We start from the raw sequence: 22,665 nt of genomic DNA, 5'->3' as shown, positions 1-22,665 counted from the left end.
TAATTTATTTTCCCAAGCCGCTCGGAGCCGCAGTGTATAGATGGAAGAGGAGCCGCGGGTTGCCGACCCCTGAACTAGGAGGAGCCGGGAATCCAACCAGGAATGTTGGATCCCAAAGACGATCGCTCGACCTCCTGCGCCACCTGGTCCAGATCTGCAGTCCATGTTCTGAACACCTCAGACAGCGCGTTGGCAAATGTTTTTGTAAAGAAGATACATTTTGTATGAGGGAAAACCCGACCGTCGGAGGCAGACGTGCGGCTAAACTCTGGATTATTGGCGGTTTAAACCTGGATCGCTACCTTTAGGGGGAAAGTTAGTGCCGGTAGAAGCCGGTGTGTTCTCTTTACTCCGCTTTGGAAGCTAACAGCCACCCCCAGCAAACACGCCGTGTGTGTTGTGTTGAAGATGCAGTCATGCGAAGCCGCTGTTTGACATAATGTTGGACCAGTAGGGAATCTGACTGGGAATATCAGCGCTGATATGTGGTGATACACAGAGGCTGTCACAAAGGTTGCATCCATATGCTGTGCCAGTCATTCGTGAAGCTGTGAAATTGGGTTGCATCCCGACTAGCCTGGAGACAGTATCGCTTTCACATTTCTCTTTCTATCTCTCCGTCCTGGATCGCTCCACCACCCCTCCTCCTCCTCCTCCTCCTCTTCCTCTCTCGCTCTTTCCCGGCTCGGGAAGCATTTTTCTCACATAGCCGGGAAAATGAAAGGACTAATGTGGCGTTATTAGGGCCGCGTCGTTTCCCTTTTTTTTTCTTTTTGCGGGCAGGACGAAGCCGCCGTCGATCCTCTTCAGATGTATATGCAGAGAGCGCTCGGAGAATCCCTCCGGCCTTTCCAAAGCAGGCCTTTCCTTTTCTTTTTGTCGATTCGAACGTTCCAGTATTGGGATTTTGTGAGACTCGCGAATGACGGCCTCCCCCTAAATTGATCGGCGGTTTTGGAATTAACAAGTCATCTTATCTGTGACGAGACGCCGTTAAAACTTACGGTCCACGCGGTTGAAACGACCCAAACGCGGCGTTAATCCGATCAGGCGTTTTGTTATTAACCTCCCGTTCTTGGGGTCTTCATTTGCAAAAACGCGGCGTGACCAATCGGTAAGAGTAAATTTAAGGACCGTATCATCGTCGGAGAAGTTTCTCTTTTCTCCGAACGTCCGCCGGCTAAATCGGCATGAAATGTAATGCCATTTGCGGAGCGCAGCCCGAAACTTGATCGGCAAAGGGGAGAAATGTTCTAAACGTCAGTTAGTGTGTTTTTCTTTTTACCGGCCTTTGAAAGATGCCAGTTAATCTGCTTAGCCCTTTAAGTGCGAGCGGAGGGGCCGGGCCTCCTCCCCGCCAGAATACGGCTACTGATCCAGAAGTAAAACGATGACCACCGCAGTTATTCCTTCCTTTCGGCCCGTCTTCTGTCGCCTCCTCCTCCTTCGCCGTACCCTCCCTCTAAGGGAGGAAAGCTCCTTGTTCTGACAATGGACGTTTTTTGCCATATGTTGGCTTGACATCTTCATCAGGTTCACAGCAGGTTACCTTAGTTAACTTTCACTCCACTGCCTGATGGGATTTTCTCCCTCTGTCTCCGCGATCGGCCCCGGCTCAAAGTCTAGACGGCCTCTGTGGCGGGGTCCGTCCGGCCCCGCGTCCACAATGCCGCCATTGTGGACGCGTACGAGCGGTAGCTTCCTCCCGTCACGGCGAACGGGCTAGCGCTAAAACAATGCTTTTGTCCGGGGGCATGTGAAGGGGGCCTAATCCACTACATACTGTGAAATAAATCTCTCTCCGAGATGAGAGAGTAAGCGAGAAAAACCAAGTGAATGAAATCATTGCCAAGGAGGTTAGAGTGCAGCAGTTTAACCCCTGGCCAAGAAAGAGAGAGGAGAAGAGGCAAAGGGAGCGAGAGAAAGGAGAAACAAGGAGAGGCAGGCACTACATCCCTTCATCTGTGGAGGACGGATTGAGGCGAGGGGCTGCCGATGGCTTTCACAGCCTCTCTTCTCACCAGAGGAGCTGCTGTTCGCCATATGGGATTTGGCCTCTTTTAACAAACAGGCCCCCTATTCACTCGCAACACACATTCAGTCGTTTGTGGAATAAGGTGAAAAAAGTCCTTTTTTTTTTTTTTTTTTTTTGGGCCTTTAGAACGTGAGATGGCCATGAGGGCTCCGAGTCTGTTTTTGATTCGCATGGTATAGTGAATTATAAAATACGCGGGCTTTCATCTGGGTGTGTATTCACTCTGGATTTAGGGTTAGGGCTTTTTGTGTTGCGCTGAAATCTCCGGTCTCCATTTTCCAGGCAGAGCCGTCCGTGCACGCCGCGCCGCTGCTATCGGGCCGATGAGACGTCGGCGAGCCCGGCGAGCGCCGCGGCTGTGTTTCGTACGTGTCGTACGCCTCTTTCCGGCCGGTCGTAAAGGCTATTCTCATAGAGCGCTATATCATTTGGAGCGGGCAGTTTGGGTTTTCCGTTTCGCGACAGAACGGCTTAAAAATGGCAGTATGAGGTTTCTGACACGCGGACCGGCCCGGCGTGCCAACCTCCTCTCCCAGCCAGCAGCGTTCGGAGCGGCGTCCTCTGCCAATAGGTTCTCTTTAGCCTACTTGGAAATCCCAAGTAGCGTTGATTTATGCCAAGATGAAGATGCCAACATTTTTCATTTTTAGCCTCCTTGGAAGTGCTAATAGACATGGATTTATGCAAAGAATTGAAGAAATAAGGGATGAAGGGGAGAAACTTCTTGTTTCTCTCATGTACCGGCGCGCACATTTCTTGCTAATTTATTCTGTTTAATCCCATCCCTTTTAATGATCCACCTGAGTCGGTAGTACGGAAGTGGTGTCAGCGGAGAGTGGCGGAGGTCCACCTCCCACTCTGAAGCAATCTCCATTTCTTCCCTCACCTCATTCTCCCTCCTCCCACTCTTTCCCTGTTGCCCTGCTCTCAGTTCCCAACACTGCTCACCTATTAACCCTCCTTTCTCCTCGCTCGCTCGCCTCCTCTGACTCGTAAAGACAGGCATCTCAGGAATAGCCAAAACATTGATTTTTGACCATCTCGACCGCCGCTCCCCGCCATCCGTGTCACGGCTCAGGGGCCGCTCGCATGTTGCCCCGATCGTGATTGTCGGAGGTCAGCCGCGCTTGAAGCCCCCGGGGATCGGCGGACATGCTACCGTACCGTAAATATTCCTTCCCCGACTTGCGAGACGCCTGTAAACACGCCGGCGCATTTGCACGCCGTGGGAACGAGCGGCCACTCTCGAGCCGGTCACCGCGTTCTCCCGCCGCCCCCCCGGCGGGGCGCGAAGCGAAGAGCGCTGCTCGGGATAGGTGATTTCAATTCAATTCTCACCCCGCCGATCTGTTTATGCACCAACGGGGCCAAGTACGCCAGGACTATTTTCCCCCTCGTCGCGCCAGTCGTTGCCGGTTCTGCGCCGAAATCGATTGTTTCGCGACCGCTTTTTACAGGTTTCTCAAAACCGACGAAATTCAATAAAGCGGAAAGCGGATTTTACCATTCCGGACTTTGACGAGGCGGTCTGAGAAATGAACGTGTTGCGCGGGCGGATCCAACAGAAGACGGTTTACGAGACAGATGCGCAGATAACAAGCTCCGAGGCGCTGCGGCCAGATGCCGCGACCATTCCGGGGAGCGGCTGATTTGTCCGGTCGTTAAAACTTAACGAAGACTCGGACTGTTGGTCGATGACGGCGCGGCATACCGTCGCCGTTACCCGCCGGTCTCCCTGACATTTGAAAAAACAAAACACAACGGTTTCGAGACGTCGTCAAATGCCGGTGTTTGTAAGTGCCATTAAAACAAAGCTGCGTGTCGCTCCTTTTAGGGGCCGCAGTATTTAGGGGTTGCATTTTTATTAGTTTTGCTTGTTCGAATACTTAACGCCGCGTGTCTTTTTTGTTTAGTCCAGAAATCTGACATTTACTACCGAGCTCCGTACCGCCGTCTATTGGAAGTGATTAACAAACGATAGTAAAAGAGTCAAATCTCATACGCTCATTTATTCCCCATTTTCTGCGTTCCCGATTAACCGTGACTGCCTTTCGGATGATTTATTTTCACACGCAACGCTAAGTGACGAGCGGATACGACGGCACTAACTAGTCGAGTCACGCAGAGCGCAGAATAACTCGGTCTGCGGCCCGTGAAATTTCTAAAGGCCTTTTTCCAATTGCTGTTTTGGATAATGATGTGTTTTCCCCGCTGCAGTCTTCATTCCTAAATTCCCAGCTCGACTGTCCTTAAGAGGGGTGTCCACGCTAAATGCTTTTTCATGAACTGAAGGTCGTGGACAAAACCACCTTTGATATTTTGAAGAAAATATATGATCAGCGATTACTCAAAGAGGATGTTTTAAGCCCCTCCAATAACAATAATAATAATAATAATTATTATTAAAAAAAAAAAAGATCTATTCAACACATTTCAGCACTTTTCAGAGATACTTGTGTTCACCCAGTTATGCCAGAGTGCTTTTAAAAAAATGTAAAAAAGTCAGGAAAGCAGCTGGGATTGTTTGGAAATTGATTTTTGATTGTAAAATAGTGAAAAATAAACGGCGTAAAAGGAGATTTTAAAATCTCCGTCTTTCCCCAAATGAAAGCTGTTTTTGGATTGTCGAAATGCCTCAGTCCGTGTGTGTGTGTGTGTGTGTGTGTGTGTGTGTGTGTGTGTTGCACACTTCAAGTGTACTTGTGCTTCACAGACCCTGTGCTTCAAACCAGCCTCTGACCTGCTCTAAAAGCAAGTCGTTATATCTGTAATGAGCTGCGTTCAAGAGTTTGCACTTCCTGTTTGGGCCAATTGCACTGTTTCCCTAAGAATGCGGCCACATTTTCCCAGATATTTCAAGCAAACCTGTTAAACCGGTATTTATCAGCTAAGTTCACGATCAAGTTTAACCTCGTCAATAAGGGAATCGTTCTGTTCTTGAAAGCCTGATTTATTGAAATGTTAGCTTTCGTCGGCACGCTGCTTTTCCGCGGCTGTAACGTTCCCTGAACCCGGTCTGCGGAATGTTAGGTTCAGCGTAGAAAGGTATCCACGCAGATAGTAAATCCCATTTTGCCAAAATGCTAATTAGCGCCGAATACATTTCTCTTGATCAAGAGTCGCGCACTTTAAAATCTTTAGTCTCACGCGCAGTTTCATCGGTGACCTTGAACGAGACCATCCATCTTGACTGTCAGCGATGCTTCCTATTGATTTTTAGTGGCCACAACCACTGGAGTGTGACCCTAAATATTGAGTCTCCCTTTGCACTCATTCAGTCAAAAACTGAATGAATCATGGAGCAAAGAGCAAGAATTGGGGGTCCGAAACAAAAGGAGGGGGGTGTCATTTTTTTCTTACTATCATGTAACCCGCGTGTGTGTGTGTGTGTGTGTGTGTGTGTGTGTGTGTGTGTGTGTGTGTGTGTGTGTGTGTGTGTGTGTGTGTGTGTGTGTGTGCGTGCACACAGTCATGGTGACATTTGTGTCCCCTGGCGGAGCAGCGGGGTTCCTCTTCACCCCCCGTAACCTTCAACTTTCAGCCTCACCCCGGCCCTGCACGTCCGAGGGGAGGGGAGGAGTGTGTGAACGGAGGGGAGTGAGAAAAATGGCAAAGGGGTGGGAGTGGGAGTGGGAGTGGGAGTGGGAGTGGGAGATGGCAGGTACGGGAAACCAGACCAGAAATAAAGGTTGGTGTAAGAGAACTCTCTGGAAAAAGGGAGTTTTGTGTCAGAATGGCTGAGTGAGAAAGAATAAGAGTCTCAGACTGAGAGGATACTGCACTGAGATGGAGAGTGAAAAGAAAAATGGGTAAAATAAAGGACGGGGTCGTTCTCTTGAGTTTCTACCCTTCCTTCTGCACAAAACACTGCACTGTTTCTCAGAGTTTTGTTTTATTTTTCTTTGCCTCTCCTGCTATTTCCACATCTGTCAGTCTTCACACACACACACACACACACACACACTAGCACCGACTCAAGCCCACGCTCCAAAAAAAAAAAAAAGTTTTTTTTCTTATTTGTTTAAAGTTCATCAGTTCAATTAACACGATTTAATTCAGTAAGTTGACATGACAGCAGGGATGAAACAACAGGGCTGAGATCACGCAACTGTTTGATGGCTGCTGTTGGTTTTTGGAGTAATAATGGAAACCATTTTTGGAAACGCTGGCCGGCTGCTTTATTCACAACTATTAGATTTTCCAGCCCTGTTTTTTTTCCCTGATTTTTAAAGCAGAGCTACTTTTCCATATTTTAGACACAAATTTTATAAATGACTTGAAAATAAAATGACGGTCAGACTAATCAACTCGTTGATGGTCTAGTAATTGTTAATCATGTCAATGCGTTTATATTCTTCTTGTTATTGTTTTTTTTTTTTCTATGTCATTAGCTGGACCTAAAATGAACAGATATAAAATCTAGGTGATCTACTCTTGCAAAAGAAAATCCTGATCTCTCTCTGCACACACACACTCTCTCTCTGCACACACACACTCAAATGTACGGTATAAACAGGTATTTATTTACTTTTTCCCATGGAAAGCTGCAGCTCCCACCCTCGGCACCTCATTTCTCCTGTATGACCTCAAATCTCTCCGATCCCAAGGTCTGTGTCTGAAGTGCCAAGTAGTCGGTGCCAACTAATAATAATAATAATAATATAAAAATAATAAACATAAACAACAGCGTGTGTCTTTGCAAACCTTCCCGAAACACTTTGCGGTCGTCTGGCAAGGCTGTTTTGTATAAACGCTGTGTTATACACTCATCATTTGCATGAACTTGAACCTGGCCTTTATGCAAAGCACCCTCTGTATTGTTTATCCCCAGTCCCTGTTTTGTTTTTCCTCTTAAAAGTTGCATACATATAAAACCAAGGCGATAAAAACGTATGCAGCAGCCTTCCACGGGGATTGTTTCTGCTCCAAGAGCTCGAGGCTTCGTCGCAAAACACGCGCGACTGTCGCTCCGCGCTCGCCTTCAACTCGACTCTTGACACTTTTGGAGGTGTCGCCGCTCCGCCCGATGCCACATGTGAAGTCATTTGGATGGCCGCGCCGAAAACGGGCCCGTTTAGCGCGAGGAGATGAATTCTCGTTTGCGGAACACGGTAGCTGCGGAGTTTGAAGCCCACTCGCTCGTTTTTGGTAATGAAGAACAGCCGCAAGGAGTGTGTTTTCTTACCTCGGTCCACTTTGTGTCACCGACTGTCGCCTTAAAAACACAATCACTGACTGGGATGTCTTCACATAATTGATATTTCTTTATTTTAAGAGTGTCACCATTATGTTTTATTTCACCGAATGAAGAAAACTTTTTTTTGTTGTGAAATTCCCCCCGGGTGCCCCTCTCCGACCCCCCTCGGCTCACTTCCTCTTCCTTCTGTACCTCTTGTACCGCTTCCCCCCCCCCCCCCGTCCCATGCATAAACAGCAGTTCCCATCCTCTCACCCAGTAAATCAGCATAAAATAGCCCTGACTGTGGCAGATCACTGGGTACGGCGGTGGGGTTGGAGAGAAAAGGCTTGGTGGTGGTGGTGGATGGCGGCGGTGGTGGCGGCGGCGGCGGGGGGGGAAGGGGGATCAGAGTTGGAGGGTTTTGAGCTTTGCGGGTGTTTTTTTTTTTTTTTTTTTTTTTTTTTTTTTTCTGAGCCTCTGTTTTCAAGAGGGGGCCCATGAAATTATCCAATAGGATTATGTAAGGCATTATGGATTCTGCTGTGTCCTGTCACCCAGTCGTTCATTGTATTCGTTTTTCACTCTCTGCCTCTCACCGCCTGCTGCGGTCGCCATGTTGGGTGTTGCTGTATGTCTGCTTCCCTGTAATCGCTGAACGCAGAAGTGTGATTTAAGCTAAATAGAGCTCTAGATAATATTCCCCTTGATGTTCCAGATGAGGGTGATCATAAACCGTGCGGTTCCACCTGTTGAATTCGGGATAAACTATCATTCACTTTCTGGCGCTGCACGTTTCTGAGTCCACAGCTTTGTTTTAGATACGGCCTCCGTAACCGACGGGGGCTTTGCGGTTTCACTGACATGTGTTGGCTCGTCTCTCCAAACTCTCGCTGTTACCGCCGAGGTCGCGCCGTGACCTTGGAGCCGTGGAAAGCATGTTTACCAGGACCCCCGTGTTCAGAGATTATTGCCTCCTTTCAGCCACGAGGCCGTGGAGAGGCCGGGCCGAGTGTGACATTTGGGGGAAGTTCAGGAGAAATTCACATGCAAGTCTGTTTTCCAGTGACACAGAAACATACTTATGCACTTTAATACGCCGGTATCTGCATTTCTTAAGTTTTCCCCGCTCGGTATAATAATATCAACGTTGTTTATATGCTGTGATCACTTCTTGCAATTGCGATGTATTAGACGGGGACACCGGTTGTGATTATATTGCTAAACTTCCAGCTTAGATTTTACATCTCGTGAGCAAATATTTAGGCCTGCGTCGATGTCGGGAGTAATTAAACGAAAACCCAAAACAAAACAGCGGGTAAGGAGTGTCTATGTACGTGTGTGTGTGTGTGTGTGTTGATCTGACTTTGTTAAACGCGGATGATGGTGTATAATATAAGCCATCATATCCACGCTGAGATTATAGATTTGCATATTTACAACACATACAGCCTCGTCACTTTCTCTCCTTTTACTATGTGCATCTGTGTGTGTGTGTGTGTGTGCGCGAGCATGTGTGTGTGTGTGTGTAAGGGAGCATATAGGTGTGTGTGCGTGCACAGACTTGCAGCAGCCACCCTTGCCCCCACCCCTCTCATTAATATGTATGTGTTCTGAGGCAGCTAGCGAAGACGGTGTGTTTCTCACCCGCTGATTAATGCTGTCTGTCAATTACCTCTAGATCCAACCGTGCTGTGGAGCTTCCCCCAGGACCACACAGACCAGGTTGGAACATACACTGCTTTTTCATTCTTTTCTCACTCTCTACCTCCTCTCTGTCACTCTCTCTCTCTCTCTCTCTCACACTTGTTCACTGTAACAGACAACCTCTACACTCCTCTTCCCCCATCACCCTTCCTTTCCTTATGCCCTCACTCACCCTGCCATCCTGTGGTAACTCCCTCACACACACACACACACACACACACACACACACACCATCGCCGCCGCTCTCCTCATCACCATCGCTGCTTCTTCTTCTTCTTCTTCTTCTTCTCTGCTTCCTCGCTCCGCTCTCTGTCTCACTGCGTGTCTGTTGCTGGTAATGAAAAGCAGTGAGCGGGTCTTCAATAACCAACGAATCAGTAATTATCATGCAGCCGTGACAGGAATGCACACCTCCGTTTCCCCCCCCCTTTCTCTCCCTCTTACATTGTCCTACTGGGTCTTCTTCCTTTCCTTTCTCTCTCTCTCTCCCCAAATATGGTATTGCCCGCTTCATTTTGGGTTTTTAAAATATCTCCAGCTGCTTTGAAATACATTTTTCTGCTGTTTTGTTCCCTTTACACCCCTCCATGCACTTCAGCAGGGCTGAAAACAATTCCTGTCTTGGGTTAAATCCTGGATGCTAAATCGTGATTAGGATGTCCTGCGTTTTAGAATCGTATATAGATTAACCAGTAATATACGCATCGTAGTTTTGTCGTGCTTTATTTACATCACAAAGCTCACTTCCCCTCAGAATAACATGCGACGCGTCGTGCCGTTTCCTCGCAGCTTCGTCTTGAAAGAGCAACAGTTTAGTCGCGAGCCGATCGAGATGATCACGTAAGGTGTGACGATAACCGAAGGGGTTGAGTCGTCCTCATGGCGTGACGATGGCGTGACGATGGCGTGACGATGGCGTGACTCCGGTGCGATCCGGCCGACGCGTGACGCTCACGTTACGGCACGAGACAGGAGGTTTGACAGCGGAAACAACAACGGCCCGCGAGACACCGTGAATTAGCAGACGGCGGGACGAAAGGGACGAGCGCTAACAAGCCGACGAACGACGAGACGCCACCGGGGTTCGGCGAGGCCTCCTCACCCTCGGAACCGCTTTCGAACGGCACGCCGACCGGACGTTAGCGGAAGAAAAGGGAGTGAGAAGGAGCCGCGGGAAATACATAGTTTATATTTTGACGTGAGCGCACCTCATCCCCCTCTTCATGGTGCGTCCTTTATTTACCCTCCACCCCACGGGCTTCCTCCGCTTTCATTCTGTTGGCGACCAGATCGTTTGTGTGGATAAGATGGCCCTTAAGATGGCTAGTTAGTGTGCTGTGTACAGAGGGATTGGCCCTTTCCCCCATATACATAAAGGCTGTATTCACGGGCCTCATTACCAGGATTAGGGCTACTTTCCTCCTTTGTGGGTCTGAAGGCTGGAGTCCTCTGTAGCCACAGACTCTGCCTCTTTCTGTGGCCCGTGCTGGCCAGCATATGGCAGCAGCAGCCAACAGCCTCCGCAGAGGGGGCTCGGAGCTCAGAGCAAGGCCTCCTTTTGTTTAGGCCGTTATTGTTGCTCAGCGTAATGACATTTGTAGGCCGTAGGATCGGGGTGGAGGGGTTAGTCTACCCCAGGGGAGAAGGAAAGAGAGGGAGAGGCAAAGACATGCAGACAGACAGGAGTGTGGATTATGGAAATATGAATTGATTTTTTTTTTTTCTCCTGTTCTGTCGTAGAATAGAAAGCTCAAAGGAGAACAGACTGCAGGCAGGCTGGCACGCCAGGGTGGTGCTGGGGAAATATGAAGTGAGAGGCGCTCGCTTCTTCTTTCTCTCCGTCTCCAGCCCCCCCCCCCCCCCCCCCCCCCCCCCCCAGCCCCCGGCCCCCCCTCGCTTCCCCGTATTACTTCCTGAGCCCTTGAATCTCTTGATGCCCTGGTCATCCGCAGATGCCACTCAGATCGAGGGAGAGATGGGGGAGACGGAAGAGGAAAAAAGAGGGAGGGGATAGGAGAGGTGGCGAAAGCATATATTTGAATCGCAAGAGGGGCTTGCCTTTTTTTTTTTTTTTTTTTGTTTTTCTGAGGGATTTTTTTTTTTTTTTTTTTTTTTTTGCATATGAAGCAGACAGATGGAAATCTGTCCGTTTCCTCTCAGATCTCATCCCAAAGTTGTGGAAAAAATGCAGCAGACATGAACACACAAACAGTTGCACAAGCACACAAAATAAATGGCTCTGCCAGTTAATTATAGCTCAACACAGTGCGGCGTATAGAACGCCCACTTATCTCTATAGAACAGAGGATAATATGATAAAAAGAATTTTAAAACTTTGAGAAACTTTACCAGATTGAAAACTGTCAACCCGGACATAGATTAACATAACAATAGTTTCTTAACTCCAACAAAGAGGTTATGTCATGGGTGCAGGATTGCGCAAAAACCGAAAGCGCTATTTTTTAGTCGTTCTTCCCACACCTTCAGCACGGCCATTTCCTTTCCTAATGCACTTTCGCACACGGACTCCGTGAGCGGTAGCGTCCAGGTACGGACTTGACGTCAAGCGGTGCCCGGTCATTTCAATCGTAGAAAATGGCATTTTGGACGATTGGAGGCGATTTCACACCGTAATTGGCCAAGAGCAAACAGCTAGCGTCATCGGAGGGGATCTGAGAGATCGCACAGTGACGCTCCAGCCCGTGAATTCACGCCTTAGCCGGCTCTGCAGAATAATAATAATAATAATAAATAATAATACATGGGATTTTTATAGCGCTTTCATGACACTCAAAGACGCTTCACAAGTAAAAAACAGAAGAAACAGAAAATACACAGAATTATTGGGAAGAAGTCCATGATTGCAGAGTGTGGCGATGAGCGCCAGTCCAGGGACAAGCTGGAGGAGCTTCGCCGGTGAGCAGCTGAGTGTCGCGCTGCTGTGAGGAGGCAAGTGCTGGAGCTGGATGTCGGAGATGGATTCTTGGTGGAGGGAGAGATGGTGGAGCAGGAGGAGCAAGAAGATTTCGGCCGATGGAAATGCCGTCTTGCTCGGCGCCATCGGGATCCGGAGTTTCGAGAGGCTAGCCGGCTAGCTAGCCAGCTAGCCAGCCAGCTCAGGTCACCGTCGAGATCCGGAGTTTCGAGAGGCTAGTTAGCCAGCCAGCCTGCTCAGGTCGGCAAGCTAGTTTGGTAGCTTGCTGGAGATTGTCCAGGTGAGCCTTTGTCTTTGGTTTGGTTGATTGGTTGGAGAGCGGGAAGCGGCAGCCAAACGCGCCAGCGTCCTCCCGCGTGCCATCTTGCCAAAAAAAAAAGAGGTAAATCTACGCAAGATATATCGTGGTAAAGGTAATAAAATCAGCTGCGTGGAACGAAGCAGGCGAGGATATCGTCTTAATCATCAGAGCAGCGGCGGGCGCTAACCCGGCGACGGCAAATGGCCTCCGCTTATGCAGCGCTTTCTCACCCCGTGGTTTCAAAGAGCTTTACGCTGGATTACATTCAGGGGAGACGGGAATTGACCCGGTAACCTCCTGAACGGAGGGACTTCTGCTTTACCGACTGAGCCGCGGCCGGCCGCGGTGCACGTGGGCGTGTCGTTCGTGCTTTTCAAACCTGAAAAAAAAAACAAGATTATATTTGTAGTAAAATGGGAATTAGAACGCGCCGTGTGATTAGTATCACGAAAAATAAAGCGATAAGTCCACTTTGAGCTTGTATAATGAGGGATGTTCTACATCGGCTCTATTCTGCTAGTTGTTGCCGACACGTAATAAGATCTCCTCCTCTGGATTACTTGCTTTCTGTGTGACAAGCAGTGTCTGTTTGCATATTATCTTAATGTGCCATTCAGGTGACTGACGATTTCTGTTCATTTCTGAAACGTTTTTTTCTGGAACTTTCTGTTTGAAGTCTTGACTTTTCGTACTCCTTCCTCCCATCAACATCTCTGCCCCCCCCCCACGCCCCCATTATAACATTATAACCAATCAATGCTCTTCCCTCTGCATGCCTGCTCTTTTATCAACCTTTTTGTTTGCATAATCCTCACCTAATTCCTTCCCCACACAAGACTCTTGATACAGTAAATTGCCCATCACACAAAAATACGCGCTTATATCTGACAGCTTGGTTGCAAAGGATCTCGGGGTGAAAAAAAGAGGAAATATTGAATTATAAATATACTTTTCTGCAAGGTCTTCTCTCAACTATGAACTAAAGATGATGTTAACTCTCTATGGCCATTGCGCAGATTTTAATAGGGACTCTTTGATCTTGCAGCTGTAAACCGCGCCGGGTCGACCGTATAACATGCTATTTTTCATTTATGCCAAGGTCATAGTTGGTTGGATGCGATCCTAAACGGAAATATTTATGCTCTGATACAGACTCATATATTTCTTTGTGTAATCAATTTGTAATATTTAATGCATTGCGGGATTTATGTAGTAAAATGTAATAAATAGCATTTACTTCAGAGAAAAAAAAAACAAAAAAAAAACTTAGCAGTATTCATTTTCATGTCAGTGTGTTGCATTTGGACGTTGTAGGTTGTAAATAGTGCAGTCGCTATTTTTCATAGCAGGTGTTTCTCACGTTTTACCAAAGGAAACATCCTTCCCTTGATTCCGCTTTGCATTTAAGTCTTTAGCTTTGTCCAGAATGTCAGGCGTCCCTTTTTAATTTCCCTTTTTTTCATTCTGTCGCCTATTCTTACCCTAGTTGTTGTTCACTCGGCTTTCTATTTATTTGTTTACGTCTTTTGCTGTCTTTTAATTGTCTCTGTTTATATTTACACTCAGATTTATTGATACCGTCATTGTTGCGCTGTTTCGTGACAAAACAATTTCTATGGGGATCAGTAAAGTGTATCTTGTCTTAATCTGAGATCCACCCCGGAGATCAATTTTGTTCGCTGTTAAAACATTTTTGACATTTTAGTCTCAAGGACGGGAACCAACAGACGCTCGACGAGGGGATTTTAAAAACACGAGACGTTACAAAATACAATTAAAGATGTTGCCACGACATCGGATTAAACTTGATTAGTTCGCTGCTGATGGCCGTGTGTGTCCTCCTTGGAAATAAACTCCGAGAGGACAGACTGAGATGGTGCGGACATCTACAGGGGAGGAATGGCGAAGATCTCGGTAGACGGATGATGACGTCGGAGCTGCCAGGAAAAACAGAGGAGGTTTACAGATGGAGGGAAAGAGGACGTCAAGTTAGCAAGGAAGCCGGTGATTGGCTGTCGCGGGCGCCGAGGGGAGCGGCCGAAAGGAAGACAAGAAGAAGAAGATCCATCTTTCCTCCAAAGCTCACTCTGTCATCATCCAGAGAGGGAAGGAGATAGGGCTGGACAAAGAGAGATCGAAGGAGTGAGCCAAAGAGTCTCCTGAGGCTCCGACTCTGCGCTCCATCAGGGCACGCAGCCTGACATGTTGTGATTGGTCGCCACGACTCCAGACGAGCCCCGGGTGGAAGGAGGGGGAGGCCGGCGGCTTTTTGGAAGAGAGGTTGGGCTGAGCGAGGATTCGGGCGAAGGAGGGTTAGATAGCAGACATGATTAGCGCGCTAGCCTCGAGGGAGCCGGGCGGTTGATGCTGTGGAGGAAAGGATGAGAGTTGAGTAGGCCGAGTCAAGGCGGGCGTTTGAACGTTTGGCAGCCCCGACAGAAAAAAAATAGGTACGTGGCTCTCAATCAGTGTAAATCCCAGCAGCCGAAGAAGGGCGCTGCGGGAGAAGGTAAACCAGGCAGACACGCTTTGCACAAGAGGTGAAGAATTAGCGTAGTAGTTTTCCAGAAAATGCTCTCTGCAGTGTCTGGAATGGCACAAAACCATCCGGCCTGCGGTGTGCGCTGAAAGACAAATGCCCCTCGGCGTCAGCGGCTAACGTCAGCGGCTAACGTCTGCGGCTAACGTCTGCGGCTAACGTCTGCGGCTAACGTCAGCGGCTAACGTCAGCGGCTAACGTCAGCGGCTAACGTCTGCGGCTAACGTCTGCGGCTAATGTCAGTGGCTAACATCAGCGGCCGGCTTGAACGTAACGCAAGATAAGAACTGTCCATCTTTGGCGTGGAGCACCGACAAGCCTCTCTCGCTGCTAGTTGTTTAGCTATTCTGTTTTATACTGATGGATACTTGCAATTTTCTTTTCTTTTTATGGGGGATCTAGATGAATAGACCTGTGAAGACAAACAAAACAGCAAAAACACCACCGACCTGCTGGATGGTATCTTTTGTGGTCCTTTTAGCAACGCGTACTTTAGCCGTACTCCAAACGGCTGCAAGTCTAAACATGATTCCAGTGAACTTTATTTTCACATGTGTGATAGTTTGACATGAAATGTCTCCCCTCTCTTTTTTTTTAGCCTATGATTGAATGAGAAAATGGTGTCTAGTGTCAACATCTGCAATGGGAGGGTCAACCAGGAACAAGGAACCTTAAAGTCCATGTAATGATCAGCAAAAGGGTGTGGAATGACTGCATTCCCTGGAAGGGAAAATGTAAAAATTCTGCACTGCTCCGCAACAATTTGACATTTATTGATAATTAATACCAGACCAGAGGTCTTTAACAGCGGGTTCGTATTGTTTGATATTTTTTTCCAGGAATTTTTCCCCATGAATTTATGAACCTTTGTATTGTTATTTGAATAGCCGAATACTGATGCGCAATAACAAGGTATGTTTAAACATGGCACAAGGCTCGCTGTAATATCGATCACATTTTATACAGTTTCCAGGCGGTCTTAGGCCTGAAAGATGGTGAAGACCCCTGTATTAGATTCATTGTTGTTAAAAAATAAAATATCTGTTTATAATTGATAATCAGCACACAGCGGAGGTCATTTCTGGGTGTCATGAGTGGGAGGAAGTAGGAACTGCGGGTGTGTTGGGCTTTACCGCAGCCATTTGCGGCGCCATAGGTGTTTCTTACACCTCCGTGTGATTAAGGATGAAAAGCACAATGGAAAATGCATGAGCAGAAATCAAGTTTAACCATGAAACCACACAGAATGTAACATTTGGTGATATTGGATATGGAAACGGCGTGGTAGCTCAGTCACCGACAGCAGTGACGCCGGCAATCAACTTAAATATCGATTACAGCGGTCGCCGTCGGCAGCTCGAAGCGGCCGGAAACAGCAACGCAGCCGTTAGCCAAACATTAAAAACAACATCAGGGATTGATTGTAAAGATTAGTTTGTGCAGCCGCTGACTGTCAAGTAAAATCACGAGAAATTGGTCGCGGCAGCGTAAAACGTCCACTACCTCTCCGTCCGTGTTCCCTTCGCCACAATTAGCAGGGAACTTATAAGACACTTGGCAGTGTTCCTGCTTAAAGGGCAAGACATTTTATACTCTGCAACAGAAAACACATTTCTGCAGTGTACTGTACTATTGCCAGGCGCTTGGCAAGCTCCTTTGGTAAACAAAGACTTTGTCAATGGCATGACAGCCTGCTTGACACCCAGTGCCTGCGCACGCTTGAACCTAGAAAACTCTGGAAGCGGCCTTGATAATGACACGGACGGACACGTTTACAGACAAATCAGCATGGAATTGTGATGTGCTTTGCCTAGTTGCTATTTTAATGACGAATGCAGGAGAACACGACAAACCAGGTTAAGGGAGAGGAGCGCTTGTTCAGAATATGGTTGAATCCGGTGTCAGTCTCAGGCTATACCGTCATTTCTCGTCACTCGTCCCAATCGAGAAGGACCAGAAGGCCTCTCATTGTAGCAGGAAAGTCCCTGATATACCAGAGTCCCAGGCAAGGGCTGAAGTTGTATGCTTTTTTTAATTTCCAGTCATATATATGAATGGCTGTAGAGCAGAGGTGTCAAATGTAAATTAAATGCAACTACTCCTTTATGTTAAATAACTCTGAATTTATGACCCATCCAAAATGTTCCATATGCATCCCCATGCCTTCCATCTGTATCTCTTCCTGGACGTTTAGGGATCATTTGTATCTCTCAGTTCCACTTGTTGGAAATGGCATAGATGTGGATACACTGCACTACTACACTAATGGCCGGATGCCGTCACTTTGCTGGTTGCACGATCGGCATGAGTTGTGGGAAATGTAGTTTATGTCAACGCACGCGTTTGAGACGTCAGACCTTTTAAGACGTTCTCGCGGGCCAAGCAAAATGACATGGCGGGCCACATTTGGCCCGCGGACCTTGAGTTTGACACATGTGGCGTAGAAAGTATGGTTGGGTACATGGTTAGCCATTCCAGCATCAGCTTGGATGCAAGAGTCCCAAAACAGAGTGGATAGGATGAGTGTATTTGTTCATGGAGGCACAAACATACAATGGCAGTAGCGCGTAGGATTTAATGTAGATGTTTGATAATGTAAAGTCATGTTTATAATCTAGATATGACTAATGGTTTTTATTACTCTGAAGCTGCAGACGCACAGGGTGTGTAGATTTAAGATGAAAAGAATTCACACCCTTTCCATATTTGTTTATGGAGGGGATGAGGCACAAATGTGCATGTACGTGTGTGTGTGTGTGTGCGCGCGTGTGTGTGTGTGTGTGTGTGTGTGTGTGTGTGTGTGTGTGATATCAGCATGTGACAGGGTTTTGTATTTCCCCTTCACTGCACCCTGACAGCAGTGTCAAACAAGGCCTCATATGATCTGTGTATGCATTTGAGACTGTGTGGGTGAATGTGTCGGGTTGATGGTGTTTTTATACTCCTTTCTAAACCTTTTCACCCCACATCCCCTGGGTGTTCCAGGGTCCTGACTAATGGACAGTCTCAACCCTCTAAGCTGGCCTTTGGCTCGGGCACTGAGCTGGATGCCTAACTAGGGCCCGTTGTTGCTCATGGGTCCTGATTGCGCTGACCTCTGGACTGGCTTCCTGGGAGACAGACCATGGTGGAAAAGGAAGAGGCGAGCAAGCAGAGTATTTTTACGCCCTGCTGCTCACATCACCGGCGCAGTCCGGGAAAGTGGCCGCGTGGTTTGGCATCCCAGTTAAAAGCTGTTTGTTGCTCGTCCTTCTCCGGAACGCGCGAGCGTCGGTGAATTCGGCTGCAGAAGTAGCAAGCGGGGTGATACGAACAGGACACTTTGTTCTGCTGCGTGGGTTTTTCAGGAACTACCGCGGAGGCGGGTGAATTCCTGCCTCTCTGTCCAGTGACAGATGAAGTCATTTGGGTAACTTCATATCCGGGCTAGATATGGTCGGAAATCGCGACCCGGTCCCGGTAAACCCGGTAAACGCGACATGTTCAAATTCATTAAATGCACTTCTTGACTTGAGCATTAACAACGTGCACCTTTAGCGGTCCTTTTGAAGCCGATAGTCACAGTGAGGGAAGAGAGACCTTAGAAAAGGAACAGGGAGATTTGGTCTGTGGCCACGACACTGTTCCACTCGGGTTTCATTTTCAGGATTCGTCAAGTCGACCGGTAAAAAAGAAAAAAAAATCAGCCATTTGCGAAGCTCCGAGCCAAAACCTGCTAGCGACTGTTAGCTAGACAATACTAATAATACATTCTATGACAACACGGCGGGCAAGATGTTGCGTGGTATCGGGGCTCTTCTTGCCTGACAGTGCACGGTGACCGCACAGGATCCGCACTTGTGTTTTTGTCCGCGCGTCTTCTCGAAGCCACTCGCCCACATACGGGATACAGCCAGCATTCCCCCTCAGAGGCAGAGACGAAAATAATCGATTACGAGATGAAGATGAGGCTGTCGCAGCGCGACGACTAAGACGGCAAGCTTCTTGAGGAGCTTCTTGGTCATGCTAACAGAGAGGGATGCTGAGGTGTGCTGTGACGAAACCGTCCGACGAACCGAGAAGGGAGGAAACAAAACAGGCGAACATACGGGACCTTAGGATTTATTAATCTATTGCCCAATAGCTAGCTAGCTTTTTACCGGTTTCCTCATTAAAAGGGTCCAAGTAAAACAAGCCAAGTTGTGACGCGGTCAGTCGTGGAACAACGGAACTCACTGTCACCGTGATATATGCTGATTTTTATTTATTTTTTTAATCTTTTTTTTTTTTTTTCTTACCTGCCATGCTCACCGGTAAATCAGCTTATAAATCAACAATCCAAAATCCACTCTGGAACACAGGTTTGTCCCTGTTAACAAGCACTCATGTGTGGTTACCCACGCCTCAGTTGTACTGTCAAACATAATGATTTGGCGTAGATGGATCGCAATTTTATTATTCTAATTTCCCCATAAATGGCACAAGCGGCACCAAAGCGCGGTTCGGATTGTGCCGTGCACGGGGTATTTGCACCGACGCAATCAGACACCGGCCAAAGAAAACAGTTGGAAGCGACGGCTGAACAAATGGGGCGCTGGGAAGAGGAAGAGAAAGACGGAGGGAGTGAAGGTAAGAAGAAGAAGAGGAGGTTGCGATGATGACCTGACCTCCTCTGCTAGTTTCCATGTACATCTGTCAATGAGACGTCTGCAGCCAAATGTTTAGGAGCCAGTGTTGCTCTGCTGCTCCCCTGCTGAGCTTCGGTGTATACATTCTTTATGTTTGTGCGTGTGTATATATGTGTGTGTGTGTGTGTGTGTGTGTGTGTGTGTGTGACGCCATGTGTTAGAGGCAGGCCCACATCAGGGTTCATACAGTCGAGCTAAGCCCAGTGGGAGCTGAAAGCTTAAAGAAGGAAATCCCCCCCGGCTGCTTGGTACACACACACACACACACACACCCACAGACACACACACACTCACAGACACACACACACACACACACTCACGCACACACACATGCACACGCTCTATCCCTCTCCTCCTGGCACTTCATTAATGAAGCCCATGCTTGTATGTTTGGGGCATATGCAGCTCTCTTGGCCAACACTACAAGTGTGAGTGAATGTGTGTGCACGCGAGTGTGTTAGGGAGTGAGACATCTCCCCCTATCACATGGTAATATATTCAGTGGAAGATCTCGGCAGAGGCATAATACTGCCGCTCTCCCCTGTCTGAGCCCATCTGTGATATGTAGAAAGGACATCAGCAGGACGGGGTATTAGCACTGGAATAATGCACACTGTTATTGTTGATGCCACATACTTATTCTCCCAGCAATATGCCCCCTTCGCACACAACATAAATACACCCGTTGCGGAAAGATCAGAAAATAAATGAGAGCAATTCCGTGGACGGCATGTACACAACCCCGCTGGAATGTGGCAATATCGGAGGCGACTCATTAACAGCTGATAGACGGAGAGCGGCTTTGGGGCCGGACGGTGTGGGCGGGGGACCGGTGGCTGTTACCCCTCTTGTTAACATGAATTATGGGATACATTTTGCATATTTCCCTTGTTTTTTTTTTTTTTTTCTCCACAATTGAAATGTTTTCACTGTTGTGAAAAATGCTATTGTTAGGATTCGCGGAAACGGGTCCTGATTGATTTACAGGAAGCCGGAACCCCTCGACCCCGTCGAAATAAAACCCTCGAGAGGTCTGGAGTTACATATTTGAAAATGACAACAATTTTGAGCAAACACCGTCGTGGAGGTGAAATGCACACGTATTAATATAAATGCACACATCAGTCAGGTGTTGGCAGGAGTTAGAGGAGGCCAGGAGATCAATCTGCCACCTTCAAATCCTCCCACAGATGGTCTGTGGTAACACGGGACTATTGTTAACCAAAATAACCTCCCTCACCGCCGACTCCGAGCACCAGAGGGGTCACCGGCACCGCAAACTTATGAGGGGGGGGAAAAAAAAAAAAAAATCATAAGGACAAAACATCTTCCTCCCCCGTCTCCCTCCCCTATCGGGCGGGGTAGAGCCAGCAAAAATGTGAAAATGTAACACCCCTGTGTCAATTTGAAAATGCACCTCATCGGCTCATGCTCATCTTCGGCCCCTCCGTCTCTCCTCACCCCCCCCCCCCCCCCCCCCCCACACACACACACACACACACACACACACTCTACCTTCCCCCTCTCAAGCAGCTCTGTTGCTTTGGTCCGGCTCTGAAGGCCGTTCTTATTACCGGCACAGAGTGCGGGTCAGAATGGCAAGCCGGCAGCATACTATTAAAGACTAATGAAAGGAATCTCTGCAGGGTCCGTGGTCTGCAGCGGCCAGAGGATGCTGTGCCTCTGCCTATTGTTCTTCTGCTCCTCTCCTCGCCGTTCTTTTGGGTTTCCTTCTGTCTCTGAATCCTCCTTCCGCCGCCGTCTCGGAGCGCCTCCGTTACCCGCTTTGTGTCTCTCGGTCATTTCGCCTTGTTTTTTTTTTTTCCACCTTTCATCTCCGTGTATGCCTCCACCTGTGTGTGCGTCAGCCACGCTGGCGTTACCCGTGAAATGGATATTATCGCTATGCAGACATGCGGTCGGCCATTATTTCTCCGGTGGACGCCGTCTCATAAGGCTGAAGTTTCCTTTCTTCGCCGACGCAAGCGTGATGTTAGATCCTCCGCGATGATTCCCGTACCCGCGCGTGAAACGTCGGCCCGCTCGGAAAATAAACAGGATCGCTGACGTGGAATTTCCGGCGCCCGGAGGTCAGAGGTCGTGGTCGTGTACCGAACCGCGCTTCTATGAATAGTCTCGGTCAGAAACGTAGGGACTCTGGGGATTAATCGCCGGCCGTCGCCCTCTTGATACCCTGTTTTCGGGGGTCGGCGAAAGACGCTTTTTGCTTTAAGCGAAAATAGTTTAGGACCGTGAACGCCGCTCCTTCGTCATCGCTGGCGTACCATGTGCGCCGAGCCGTTGGACACGCCTCACCTGCGTCACAAAGATACGGGAATGAAGGTTGTGAGTCTGGATGCCGCAGAAGAATTGGATCGGATTAAGCTTGTTTAAGTGAATTAATATGTTTATTATGAATGTTAATGTGACAGTGCAGGTGGAGGCGTTATGGAGAGGCACAGCGCAGAAGTTGGAGAACCACGACCGACTCTTATTTCCTCGGTCGCCTCGGGGAATCAGAAACCGCTCTTGCGGCCGGTTTCATAATAAACGCTGTGTTTTTATGAGGGATCAACGATCGCTCGCCCTTCTTCGTTTTTGTCCTCAACTCTTTTGGTCCTTAACTCAGTCTTTATTTCGTGCAGTTTTTGGACCTCCGTTCTCTGTTTGCCTCGAATCGAACGTTCACATTCGGTCGTGTTTTTATAGTTCCGTGCAGATCTAAAGCGTCTGCGGAAACGTCAGGTGTATTATTTAGAGTTTATTTAGGCGCAGAGTTACTTATGGAACTAAAGCCCCAGATTATATATTAAATGTGTATGAATCATGAATTTGGGTTTTTTTTCTGATTCCAAATGAGTTATTAATCATCTCGTCTTCTCATCTAGGTTTCATACCGTCATGCGTTTTTATTCTGCATTATTTATTTTTTCCCGTCTTTATGAAACCAAGGCTCAGCTGTCCTTGTGCCTTTTACACATTGCAAATGAATGCACATCCATGCAAATTCTTAAAAAAAGGAAGGCTGAGAATTTGAATATTTTGCTTAAAGCTGCACCCAGGTCGACCCTACCATTCGGCATTTGAAAGCAGTGTGTCTTTTTGAATACTGAGGATCTCTCTTTGTCATGTTCGCCAGAGGGGCTGGGTGAGCGAACCAGCACCGGCAGGATGGGCAGAGATCGGCTGGGTAGCTGCACACAGACACACTAATTGGGAAAAGGGGGGCGCGAGGGGGGCGAGGGGTGTCGGTAAGGGTGAGGAAAAGGTGGGGAATGTAGGATGGGGGGGGATCTAAGAAGACG

General features: G+C 48.1%; 1 protein-coding gene across 2 annotated transcripts in view; it reads left to right on the top strand.

Moving 5' to 3' along the window:
- The window catches only part of dennd1b (DENN/MADD domain containing 1B), a 107,381-nt gene that overhangs the window by 17,466 nt on the left and 67,250 nt on the right, over positions 1-22,665 (top strand). For both annotated transcript variants that reach the window (XM_086162120.1, XM_086162119.1), the window contains exon 3: positions 8,893-8,936. In XM_086162120.1, coding sequence (XP_086018246.1) covers positions 8,893-8,936 — 44 coding nt within the window. The remainder of the gene's footprint in view (positions 1-8,892; positions 8,937-22,665) is intronic.

The sequence above is a fragment of the Fistularia commersonii genome, chromosome 16 (assembly GCF_037954325.1).
Source record: "Fistularia commersonii isolate RoL2024-O1a breed Wild chromosome 16, RoL_Fcom_v1.0, whole genome shotgun sequence".
In the NCBI taxonomy this organism is placed as follows: Eukaryota; Metazoa; Chordata; class Actinopteri; order Syngnathiformes; family Fistulariidae; genus Fistularia; species Fistularia commersonii.
Note: the sequence above shows the minus strand (reverse complement) of the source record. Positions and strands in the feature narration are given on the sequence as shown.